The 13,544-nt window shown below is 39.5% G+C and overlaps 1 protein-coding gene across 1 annotated transcript; it reads left to right on the forward strand.

Moving 5' to 3' along the window:
• Window positions 1-3,923: 3,923 nt before the first annotated feature.
• On the forward strand, window positions 3,924-9,890 carry LOC124122958. Its single transcript, XM_046486170.2, has 5 exons — window positions 3,924-3,942; window positions 4,953-5,095; window positions 6,954-7,040; window positions 8,522-8,662; window positions 9,643-9,890. Exons 2-5 carry the CDS (start codon window positions 4,953-4,955, stop codon window positions 9,812-9,814), a joined length of 543 nt encoding a protein of 180 aa, XP_046342126.2. The 5' UTR covers window positions 3,924-3,942; the 3' UTR covers window positions 9,815-9,890.
• The last annotated feature ends 3,654 nt before the right edge of the window (window positions 9,891-13,544 follow it).

Genomic DNA, 13,544 nt, shown 5'->3' on the forward strand with positions numbered 1-13,544 from the left:
GTTGGTTCGAATCCCGGTTCGCCCCGATTATGTTTCTATGTTTGTCAGCACCATACCCGTTCTGGTGGGTTTCACCGAAGTAGTAAACGTCTGAGACCTGCATCACTTTGGGCTTTCCTCCCACATTAAGCTGACACGCCGTGATATAACTGGAATACTGTTAAAAGCGGCGTTAAACCCAACTCACTCACTCACTCACTGTCGTGTATAATACGCACAGCCCTGGGCGCTTATTACGTGGAATATGGTAACTTGAATACGGTTAAAAGCAGTGTTAAACCCAACTTACTCACTCACTCACACGTGCAAACTTCTGCAAAACATTCTTGTATTCTGTTTTTGGAAGTACTACTGATGAGCAGTGGTCAACATACTGGCGTGACCTGACTGATCGTGTGTCATAGTGACCCCACTGCGTGGATTGGGGCTCATTGTATCAACCACTCGTTGGACGATTAGTTAGAGACCACAAACTGGAAACAATCTCCCATTTGGATTTCAAAGTCACTCATTTTCGTATATAATCAACTTTTACTTAGTATGTAATTTTTCGTTGTTTCAGTAAGAGTGAGTGAATATGGTTTTATGCCGCTTTATTCCAGCAATATCACTGTGGGGACACCAAAATTGGGACACCACATCTTTTCCCATTTAGGGACTCGAACTTGGGCCATCTGAACTTTAACCCAAAGCTGTCTCACTGCCCCTTTTGGATACATTCATACAATTTTTAAAATACCTGGATTTAACGTGGTGCCATTTTCTAATCTCAGCATCTAGGTATGGAGATCTATTGATACGAGTTTAAATAAATTAATTTATTAAACTTCAAAGCATAGTTAGGTACTCTGGTGTTTCCGTGCTTGTAACAGCTTGCTTTTGAAACAAACATCACATCAAGGGACACAGATGCTGATTCAAAAGTGTGAAACTGATTCTGTTGACATGCACTCGCGTTTAGACTTAATAGTTTTTAATACTACAAACACATTCCCACAATTTAGAATTGAACGTGGGCGACGTTTTAATATTCCTCGTCAATTTAGAAAATGTAAAGTTTGTAACTTAAAACATATCGAAAATGGATATAACTTCTTCTTTTTTTTAAAGTTTAATACACACACTTCTGTCATTAATTTCAAAACAGCAAAGTACTTCACATTGTTTCATGCCAATCCTGTTAGAACACAAATACTCCCACTTTTATAACATGCCATGATGTTCAAACTGATATTGTTAAAAAGCAAAACAAATATGCTGTATTCTATTCTGTTTGCACCTAATTTGTATTTCCTTTGTACAAAAAGACCCCTGTACCTTAATAAATAACCCCGTGAAGATTCCGGGGTAGAAAAGGTCTTCAGCAACCCATGCTTGCCGTAAAAGATCACTATGCTTGTCGTAAAAGGCGACTAACGGGATCGGGTGGTCAGACTCGCTGACTTGGTTGATGCATGTCATCGATCCCAATTGCGTGGGTCGATGCTCATGATATTAATCACTGGATTGTCTCGTCCAGACTCGATTATTTACAGACCGCCGTCATATAGCTGGAATATTGCTGAGTGCGGCGTTAAACAACAAATCAACCAACCTTAATGAATAAAGTGTGTGAAGCAGGCCAAAAAATATGTTTCATTACGTTCAAAAGGACCAACAACAACACCTTTACTTTTGTGAATATCGGACTAATCTACAACGAAATTTAATCTTGAGACTTCCATTTTGTTTGCATCGTGTTTTGCATATATATCTTGTTTGTTTGCTTTGTTTTGTTTGTTTGTTCTTTTTACGCCATACTCAGCAGTATTACAGCTATATTACAACGGTCTGTAAATGATCGAGTCTGGACCAGACAATCCAGGGATTGACATCATGAGCATCGATCCACGCAATTGGGATCGATGACATGCATCAACCAAGTCAGCGAGCTTGACCACCCGATCCCGTTAGTCGCCTTTTACGACAAGCATAGGCGCTTTTAACGGCAAGAATGGGTTGCTGAAGACCTATTCTATCCCGGATTTTCACGGGTCGGGTGAGTCTAGAAACATAATCGGGGCGGACCGGGATTCCAATCCACAATCACGGGTTTCGGGCGTGCCCAAGAGACGCAACTCTGCACAGTGAATCGCAGCGCCTTAGACGACTGGGCCAATCGTGCCCCAAGTTTCACGTAATATGTGACAATACATTTAGTAAGATTATTAACATTACCAAGATTAACCCCCTAGTTAGGCTCAGAACTTTTCAGCTAACCTTCGATTTTCAATGTACGGTTGAATTGAAAACGCGATTATGAGATGTGTGTCTAAAGTTGTACATGCACGGCTACATGTCCGCCCTACAACCGTGGTAGGAGGCAATGACGAACTGCTAAAGCGACTATATAAGTCTTTGAGGATTAATAGAAAAATATATATCAGTTTTGCGGTTTGGACGGGTAACTCGGGTACCCGGGTCGGGTGGGTACTGAGTAGGACCCGGGTACCCGAAGGACTACCCGGACCCGCGTGGTTGGTCATGTGATATATCGTTTAATGACAAAAAATATCTAGAACTCTATGGTTACACTACAAGTCACAAATGTTCGCATTTCTTTCTGACTATGTACCAATTTCTTCTGACTTTTCACATCTTTGAATAAACATATAACTTGAGTAAACTTCAGTGTATGCATGACAAGATTGTTTAATACATGTATCTAAATACGTTTTGCCAGTGCTATGGTAAAAAAATGCCAAATCAGACATTTTGTACCTATCTCTTGAGACCTACAGTGGGTACCCGGGTAGGGTCGGGTAACAGGGGGGTGGGTACCCGGGTCGTAGATTCGGACTCGTCCCAGCCCTTGCAATAACACACCTGTAGGTATTTTAAAAGTGTCACCACGAAAACGCGGTCTTAGCATTTTCCTACAAAATACCTAAAGGTTAACACGTGTTTTCAGTACTTTAATTTATTTCTCAAATCTGTGATATGTTGCGTTATTTGGCTGTTCTTAGGCCTGAAGACATTTATCCAACAAAAATGTATTTATTTTTTACTAGTTTCAATATGTTTTGAAATACTGCCGATATGACATAAAAATATTACTCACTCACTCACATTAAACCAACATAAGAATAAAACATTGACCTACGTATCTTCGAGGCCCTGAAGGGCTGGCTGTTCGTCTTAAGCGCCACGCATTGCCGTCCGGAGTTACGTACCTTATCAGCGTCAGGATCTCTGAATCACATTTTCTTTCTGATTGCGCTCTTTGGCGTTTTAACATCATAACCTAAAGCTGTAAAGGTATAGCCCCAGTCTTTGTACCAATTCTGCCCCGGGTTCCCAACGGGGTTAGGTCATGATGCGATGTCGTGCTGCATGGTCGCCGACAACAACATCGCCGTTTTCTATAAAGATGTGATATGTAACATTCTGACGTTCCCATTAAAACCGATACTATAGACACTGGAGATGAAGATGGACTAGGTTAGAATATGTCTTCAGCATGTCATCGAATCCCAATTTCGTGGATCGATGCTCGTGATGGCAATCACTGGATTGTCTGGTCCAGACTCGATTATTTACAGACCGCCATTATATAGCTGGGATATTGCAGTGTGCGGTGTGCAGCAAACAAATAAACAATGAACACTGACCATCCGAGCCCGTTGTCTCTGGACTCGTGACTTTGCATGGATTTTGAGCGGCAACTAATCGTTGAGGAGCAATTGAACAGTCAGGATTTGCCACGTGGAAACGAAACACTATTTTAAATTTCACTGGATGATGTTAAAAAGAATACCATGCATCTGGCGCGGTAATCTGATGGTCTCGTCACCAGACTACACGTGTTCTGAAGCAACCAATCAAAGTTACACTCGAAACATAATAAATAAGCGATTTCTCCAATGTTACATCAGTTGGTTGCCTTTAAACTTCAACCTCAAGGTAAATATGACTTATATATGCTTTGTTTCAAGACGGTATGGACTGTGTCATAAGTAATGAATTATTGACTCCGTGTAGTAATTACACAATGTTCTGTACCTAAACGTGGGTTACCTAATATGTATCTAAAACAGATTAAAATGGCCATCGGTTATCCGTCTCTATGCTTTGGCTGATGACGTGTCATCCTACCCGATGGCGTGGAACTTTTATTCTTTAATTGGTTTGCTTGAACACCTGGTGTCATTGATTTAAAGTGATCCATTCATATATGGAATCTGTTTCGTTGGACAGTCGAGACTGGTTGTTCTTTGGCCTTGGTGCTTTATATTCAGTCCGCCGCGAAATAGATAAAATATTGCTGACTGGATCGTTAAACAGTATATAAGCAATGTCATACTTAAATTTATGTGCAAAAAATTAAATACGAATATCGATCATACAAACAACTCAAGTATACTATTTGACTGATACCAGTGATGTACGAACTTCCATCTTCCCGAGGCAAGGGAGTTAAAGTCCAGTCAATTAACTCCCCTGTCGATGGGGCAGGATACGCTTACGTTTTGGCGAACACCTGGTACCATCACTGATTAACAGACCGCCTCCGTGGTCTTGTGGTAGAGCGGAAGGTCCGGGGTTCGATCCCCGGCCGCGTCACTCCAAAAGACGTTAAAAGATGGTACTTGTTGTTACCCTGTCTGGCGCTCGGCATTAAGGGGCTAAAACAAGGACTGGTCGGCTCGGAGTCAGTATACTGTGTCTGAGTGGGGTATTCATGTTAAACTGCGGCATCAGTCCGGACTAGTACAAGCAGCCACACACACACGTGCATGCACGTCGCTGTAAAAGTGCAATAATCTTGGACGCGACGTTGAACCCAATTTCACCTCACCACCTCACTGATTGAGATTTATCGACACATGCTCAGGATATAGAACGGATGTTTTACAGATAGTTTATATGATTATGAAAATGGTATTTCTACATCGAATAAGATATATTTTCAGATGATGTTCATCACTGCGTTGGTAAGTCTTCTGCTGACGGCGGTAATAACAGAGGGCCAAGTGTGTTCCCGTGTGGTAGACGACTCTGTCTATGGATTGGAGTCGGATTCGGCGTCTGTTCGGCTGGGCTATGCTGCCGTGAGGTAAGTGGTAGTACCAAACTTGTCCTAACTGTATTCATATACTCAAATGAATATTGCTGGTTGCGGCGTTATGAAACATTCACTCACTCATTGTGTGACCGATCAGGGATGTTGTCGATATGATAGTTTTCAGGAGTTACCAAGATTTCATTATGACGAGCATCCGTTGTGATTAATTAATTATCTCTATGGTATTACATATATCACGGTGTTTCTATAGCAGTTACACTGTTTTGCATGATATAGTCATTCAAACAAATATGACAGCTTGCCCAAAGCTTTTTGAAATAATCTATTGCAATTCCTGATTGATGTATACTTTGTTAACTTGAATAAGTTGTAATTCTATTTTAAGGACGGGATGTCTAGAAATATTTGCAGAAACATGTACATGTTTAAATTCTCTCAGCGATAGCTTTTTCTCTCTCTTATAATGCTTTTACACTGGCAAGAGACTTATACAATGCATTTGATCAATGCCCCATGGGGTAGAATGTCCCCCCTGCACCCCGTGCAAGTCGCAAGATTCGATGTTTTGTATGGAGACGAGACATTTTTTTCAGGTACGACTCCAAAACAAGATATTTTTTAATTTATAACTATGAGCCTAAATAAAATTAAAAAATTAAAGTTTCTAGCAACAGTGTAGTTTCTGTGGCAGACAATCTATTTTTGTTAACTGTCTGAGTGAGTGAGTGAGTGAGTATGGTTTTACGCCGCTTTTAGCAATATTCCAGCAATATCACGGCGGGGGACACCAGAAATGGGCTTTACACATTGTACCCATGTTGGGAACCGAACCCGGGTCTTCGGCGTGACGAGCGAACGCTTTAACCACTAGGCTACCCGACCGCCGCCTTTTAACTATCTGAAAAATAACTATTTTTTCAAGCACTTTTTTGAGATAAAATCCCAGGTGAAACCCGCGTGTACCAAGGTTTGACCAAAATTTGGTTGACCAATGTTGCATATGTAAACTGATTTACGTCATACTTCGTTTGACAAAAGTTGCATATACCCACGACGTCATCGTTAAATCTTATTAGTTTCATTTATTGATTCAATAAAAAACATTTATCGATTATTGGGTATTGATAGTATATATGCATTCTGATATGCGCCAGGGATATTAACTTTCGATATTCGATATGTAGGGTTCGCGCTACGAATATGGACTTAAATCAATTAAAGTTGGGATATTACAAAATGCATAGTTCTAAGATCGTATTGTGAACACTCGACGAGTAGATCTACCGCCTGCTTTGTAACCCGATAGTTTGGATCGCACCACATGCTATTGACTATTGGTGTGCCTGGTCCAGACTGAATGATTTAAATGATATGTAGGACATATATGCGGTGTAAAACAACATTCATCCACTCGCGCCTTGTACCCGTGAATATCCTGGTTAGAATAGGTCTTCAGAAACCCATACTTGCCGTGAAAGGTGGCTATGCTTGTTGTAAGAGGCGACTAACGGGATCGGGTGGTCAGGCTCCCTGACTTGCGTGGAACGATGCTCATGATGTCAATCACTTGCTTGTCTAGTCTAGACTCGATTATTTACAGACCGCCCTCATATAGCTGTAATATTGCTAAGTGCGGCGTTAAACAACAAACAAACAAAACGTACGCCTTGTGAATGGGTCCTACGTGTCTGATCGTATGGATCTTTGCTCAAGCGATCAACCACGGGTTTGTCGGGTCCTGTCACTGTCACACACAGGCCGTCATTACTATAACCTGCTCAGCAAAATCTGGCGCATCCAGACGACCGGACCATTCGTGTTCCCTATTAAATAGTGTCAGGTAATGAAATTATTTGATGTAAGCATGGTAACACATCACTTATTTCAGTTCAAGGGTCCAAACCGCCATGAAAAGTCAAGGTGGTATCGCTGCCAAGTCTCAGAGCCAAAGATGTGCCGTCAGCAAAACAGCTAGGTAAACAGGTTCATATTATTATTATATTTTACGGATTAATATTCTTAAAACAGCAAGGAGCGTTCGGGTGATCTTGGCACAGCAAGGATGGGGTGTTCTGGCCCCTGGCCGGACTTGGTCAGGTTTGTTAGCTCGGATACATCTGAGGCTGTGTATGGGCCTCTCCAAAGAACAGTTGTCCTTTTCCTTGACGCTCTCTACATATTTTGGTGGTACAGTAGATTGACCTCTGAGTCAAAACTCAAAAACTCGAAGACGGTAATAAAAGGATGTTGCTTAAGATACTGTGTTTTTGCCAAAGATGGGCATTTCTGACAATGTGTTGGTCAGTCCCTTTAAATTCATTGCATACTCTTCATTTATTATTATTATTATTATTATAATAAAATGCATGGTTGCTGGCTACTCATCGTTCCCAATAGTGGTTATTGTTTTCAGTCATTGGTTCGTCCAGTCATTGGTTGGTCTTGTCAAGACTTGTTTACATGCAGAGCGCCACAATTTGAAACATTAATGGAAAAACATGTTCTTGTCTGGGGTGGCTTGTGAGAAGTGGTCTGCGATTTGAATTGGTTGAAGTTATTACATTACGTCACTTCATCACTTTGAAAGGTATCGTATGTCCAGTAGTGTATTGTGTCTCAAAGTGAATGGTTTTATTTATTATAAACTTGAGTGTGAAAGACTGAGTTTTCTGAAGTTAAGAAAAGTGACATGACACTTGATATTTCACTGCAGTGAACACAACACTTTGACGTAACTATTGTCATACAAGAGTTAACTTCCCTTAAATTGTCTCCCTTTGTCGTAAGAGCACGCCCGAACAAACTGTTGACGCCCTGTTTACGTTAGTTCCACATTGACAAGGCAAAATAATGACAGATGGTCATTTATGAAGTTAATATCACTTCTTGTCGTTTGTTATTCTCTCGGAAATCTTTCGTTATAAACTGTAAATTTCTCATTTAACTCGTCAATCGAGAATGTTCGTTTCACAAAGCGCCATTTTTGTTACTTGACAAGCGTGTATTCTTTCGCTTCGGTCTCCTTGTTTTCAAGAATATTTTTTTGTTAAAGTTGATTTTTTATATGATCATATCGAAATGTATGACAAAGAATGTTCGTGACCCGAAATATTTTTTTATATATTTTTGTTTACATTTATTTAGATTTTGCAAACACGAAACTACTTTTTTAAGTCGCAAATACAAGGGGTGGTGAACCGTCCCTGTGTGTTAGGTACGGAGAATTTACGTTTCATGTTTTCACATTTGTAATGAAATAAATCAATTTTCCGGAAGAATACTACACAAAACGTATATAATATACAGGATATTTCATGTGGCTCGTGAAATATCCTGTTTCCCTCATCTCGTGACGGGGGGAAAGGAGACATTTTCGTGAAAATATCTCCTTTTCCCCCGTCACTCGATGAGAGAAACAAGATATTTCACTCGACATATGAAATATCCTCTATGTAGTGTCAGCAGTTCCCTCCGCCATCCATGGGGAAGAACCTGTGAAGCCTGTCCCCCGAGAGTGTACTACCTTCGCCGCTTTCTTAGATACTGTTACGTCGCCCAATGGCCCTTCAAGCAGCAGATCAGATACGTCCGATGCCCGTGAGTATATCTTCATGTCAATACTACAGTCGAACCTCGTTGTGTCGAACTTGGATGTGTCAAATCACCGGTTGTCTCGGACATTTGGGGAGTCCCAAGTATCCAAATAAAGCTTAAAATTTTCGAACTTTTTATCAGGTCCCCTCGAGTTCGACACAACAAGGTGGGAATAGGAATAGGAGGATGTAGGCATATGTAAACATCCTCCTATTCCTATTCCCACCTCGTTGTGTCGAACTCGTGAGCACCTGGGGAAAAGTTCGGGTTATCCGGGGTTCGAGACCGCAGGTACAATGTATATATATTTATATTGACAATGTACTTACTTGAAATATGTGGAGATCATACCCTGTATACGTGGTATTCAATCTGAGAAATATGGTAGAAAGTATATACACCTTCATGAGCAAACATATCTTCTATTAAACACGATAAATATCTTCATACCATTAGGGATTTATTGACATATCATCATGTGTAAAATGGGTAGTTAATAAGTAAATTATTTTAACATGAGTTTAACATAGTTTGTGTTCAATGCAAGAAACACATTTTGTATTCACAACTAGCAAGTGACACACGCGTGTTGCACAACGTTTTATGTTAATCGGCTTTTGACAGATAATTCAAATTCGGTAATTCACCGATTTTTTAACTTATGACAAAAAGTCCTTAAGTTTATATATATACCACATCACAATAAGACCCTTGAGTATTTTCCCTAAAAGAAACAATATAATAACTTCATATGTACCAATGTCGGAGACCGTAAGCGGCATTTCTCGTTTGAAACCATATTCTATTGTCAACATGTACAGTTTTCTGACATAAAACATTAATACAGAAAATATTAGGTCTGGATAAATATTGATTTAATCTGAATATTCAGCAAAACATTAATTTGCTGCGAACATTCGGCCAACTTTGAATATAGAAAGGCTGGCTCGTTATTCCTTCTCAAGAAAGTGTTTTCGTTTCAGGTACCGGTGCAATCAGCCATGTTGGTGCTCTAATAGCAGGTGCGTGGCCACACGCCACTCTCTGGTCTGGGTGTGGGCCTATTGTACCAGGAGCACCAGCCTTGGCTTCGTACGGGGCATCAACTACCGCTGGCTGTGGCTCCCACAAGACTGTCAGTGCAGGGAGAGTTAAGAGTATATCCCGGGATAGCCGTCGTGACAGACCTACACATGTCAATGTCAACAGCATAATAAAATCCTTGAAGGAATACCTGTTAGTGTTGATATTTTAACAATTAAGATTTGTCTTGATGATGATTCGTGGTTTGCCAGCACGGTATTTGTGCTTGGGTTTTTCACTGGGGCGTCTTAGACAATGGCCCTCCAACATTTTGTTGACACTCCTTCACGGCTGAAATACTGTTGGAAATCCGTTTTCTATTGAAGTAATAAGACTCTTTTCGAAAGATCAACTGTTTAATCATATCCTATTATAGTCGAGGTTGATAGAGTGTGTACGTAATTTTCGGATTACCATACTCTTTCAGGTGTACGAGGTAAAAAGGGACGTTCGCAGCCTCACATATAAAATCGTTCAGAAACAAAACGGTTCGCATGTTATGTTTCAAAATAATCACTTCAAAATACTTGGTCCAGCGATGCTCCAACTTTGTTATCCTTGACCTGTCGAAGACTTCATCTTGTTCTCGACGACGACAATCTCCTCGACCTTACTTGTAAAACCTTTATCTGGCAGGTGTGATTTGAGCTTATGGAAGAGGTAAAGGTCAGAGGTGGTAGGTCAGGGGTGAAAGGTCAAGGGGAATTAATTCAAAACCCAAATCTACAGCTAGCGCCAGTTGTGACGCATTGTCCTGAAGCAGTAGCACACACTGAACGGAACTTTCATCGACGATTTCCAATTTCAGCGTCTCTCAACAGCACAGTATTGACCTGGTTGCAGGAAGACAATCAAGATATCCACTTATAGTCTGATGACCTCTGCCTGTGATGTAAGCTAAGTCCCACACAATTTGCACCCGTCTGATGATTTCTGCCTCTTAGTGAAACTACTTTCCTCAGAACTGGCTATAGTCTGATGACTTCTGCCTGTGAAATATATTTGATTGCTGCGTTAAACATTCACTCATTTACTCAATGTCTGTAGCTTTGAAAGTGCTTTTTACTTTCAAATAGTGCTTATACTACAAATAGGTGTAAAACTACCCATGCAACCTTAGACAATATTCATCCACTCAGTATGATGTTCACACCCATCTGTCCATCAGGTAAGTTTAAAGCAATGACTCTCTCTCTCTCTGCGATCTGCTGTTGAGATACAGTAACGGCTCTTGTCTAAGAAGAGGCCTCTTCCTCACTGCTGGTGCTGTGTTGCCTATTGAAGACGGTCCCGGCGATGACGTGTTGTCAGAATGGGTCCTCGGTGTGGCCAGTGACAGTGGAGGTGTCTGCTTGTCAATCGTTGATGCAAGATGTCCGCACTAATGTGTCGCTGGTGTGTCACCATGGTCTGTTGAGCAGTTTCAGCAGCAGTATCAAAGCCATCTTGAAGATGCTGTTACACAATCTGACGATCCTGACGTCGGGTGGTTACCCTTAGTCTTCCACTACTTGGTCGGTCATCTGTAGTGTTGGTGGTCTGGTGACGTTGCTGGAACCTGTATATGGTCCTTACATGGACTTGAAATGCATTGGCTACTTGCCGGTCGGTTTGTCCAGCTTGCAATCGTCCAGGGCTTGGTGTAGCTGATTTCTTGTCAATCTTGTCATGTGGTAGCAATTCAATAAAAAATAAATGTTATTGGATTTTAGGGGGAACGCATGTGCATTTCACACACACATACACACACGCGCGTGCATGCACCTCTCTATATAAGTGCAATAATCTTGGACCTTTGTAATGAAATGGTTGAATTCCTACTCAATGAAAGATAAAAAGAGATTATAGTTTTAAAATTTTCTTTCATCAATTTAATTGTACAGGTATAGAGTTTCTTGCATCACAAGATATAACAACAGCCTTGGCACAGTATAGAATAATACTACATAAACACACACAATATAAACACATGACTTATGTAGAAATGATTGTGGCCATAATAAATATTTGCATCGGAAATTGGAGCACTCTTCAGAGACACAATAGCTGGGATCATACATACACATGTTCATCTCTTTAGGCCTTGCTGAACAATTAGAAAAAAAGCGTGTATGTAAAAGTTGTAGTTTGATAGAAAGAAAAGCATTATATGTCATTCTGTATACCACATACTTGCTGCATATCAAATTTCATGATACATGCACAAATGCTGTCGATTAGACAAAAATCACATTTTCAATATATATATTAAATAGGATTGGACGAGATAAAGTTCAAAATGATGATGGACAATGGGCCATGACATAATCTCCTTTGACTTTTGAGTCAGGTGAGTTACAAAATGTAACATTGTATAATCTTCCGCAACGCTATCCTCATCACGTTCATCATCATTACATACTTCATCAACACTCGTTAATAATCACCAGAAGCACCATCATCATTCTGTACAACATCATCATCCTGTACATCATCATCATATGCACAGTCTGAAACTTCAACCAGCAGTCTAAATAGATCAGCTTATACTAATCACCATATAATGAGGCTAAAATCTCCTGAAAGTAATGCAGAAATCTGTTTTGGGGCTTCAGCCTTTAAAGTTAATGGAACAGTCTGTATATCATACCAACAACATTACCATCATCAACATGAATATCAGCAACATCAGCATCAACATGAATATCATCACCAGTGATGCCATCATGATGCACAACAGCATCGTTGTACATGTTACCTTGAATCTTTAAAGTTATTCCATGTAACCTTGAATCTTTAAAGTTATTCCAGTTTACCTTGACTCTTTAAAGTTATTCCATGTTACCTTGACACTTTAAAGTTATTCCATGTTACCTTGAATCTTTAAAGTTATTCTATGTTACCTTGAATCTTTAAAGTTATTCCATGTTACCTTGACACTTTAAAGTTATTCCATGTTACCTTGAATCTTTAAAGTTATTCAATTTTACCTTGACTCTTTAAAGTTATTCCATTTTACCTTGACTCTTTAAAGTTATTCCATGTTACCTTGACTCTTTAAAGTTATTCCATTTTACCTTGAATCTTTAAAGTTATTCCATGTTACCTTGAATCTTTAAAGTTATTCCATGTTACCTTGAATCTTTCAAAGTTATTCCAGTTTACCTTGACTCTTTAAAGTTATTCCATTTTACCTTGAATCTTTAAAGTTATTCCAGTTTACCTTGACTCTTTAAAGTTATTCCATTTTACCTTGAATCTTTAAAGTTATTCCATGTTACCTTGACACTTTAAAGTTATTCCATGTTACCTTGAATCTTTAAAGTTATTCCATGTTACCTTGACACTTTAAAGTTATTCCATGTTACCTTGAATCTTTAAAGTTATTCCATGTTACCTTGAATCTTTAAAGTTATTCCATGTTACCTTGAATCTTTCAAAGTTATTCCAGTTTACCTTGACTCTTTAAAGTTATTCCATTTTACCTTGAATCTTTAAAGTTATTCAATGTTACCTTGACTCTTTAAAGTTATTCCATGTTACCTTAAATCTTTAAAGTTATTCCATGTTACCTTGAATCTTTAAAGTTATTCCATGTTACCTTGAATCTTTAAAGTTATTCCATTTTACCTTGAGTCTTTAAAGTTATTCCAGTTTACCTTGACTCTTTAAAGTTATTCCAGTTTACCTTGACTCTTTAAAGTTATTCCATGTTACCTTGAATCTTTAAAGTTATTCCATGTTACCTTGACTCTTTAAAGTTATTCCAGTTTACCTTGAATCTTTAAAGTTATTCCATGTTACCTTGAATCTTTAAAGTTAT

The sequence above is a fragment of the Haliotis rufescens genome, unplaced genomic scaffold (genome assembly GCF_023055435.1).
Source record: "Haliotis rufescens isolate VD_foot unplaced genomic scaffold, xgHalRufe1.0.p SCAF_6, whole genome shotgun sequence".
Classification (NCBI taxonomy): domain Eukaryota; kingdom Metazoa; phylum Mollusca; class Gastropoda; order Lepetellida; family Haliotidae; genus Haliotis; species Haliotis rufescens.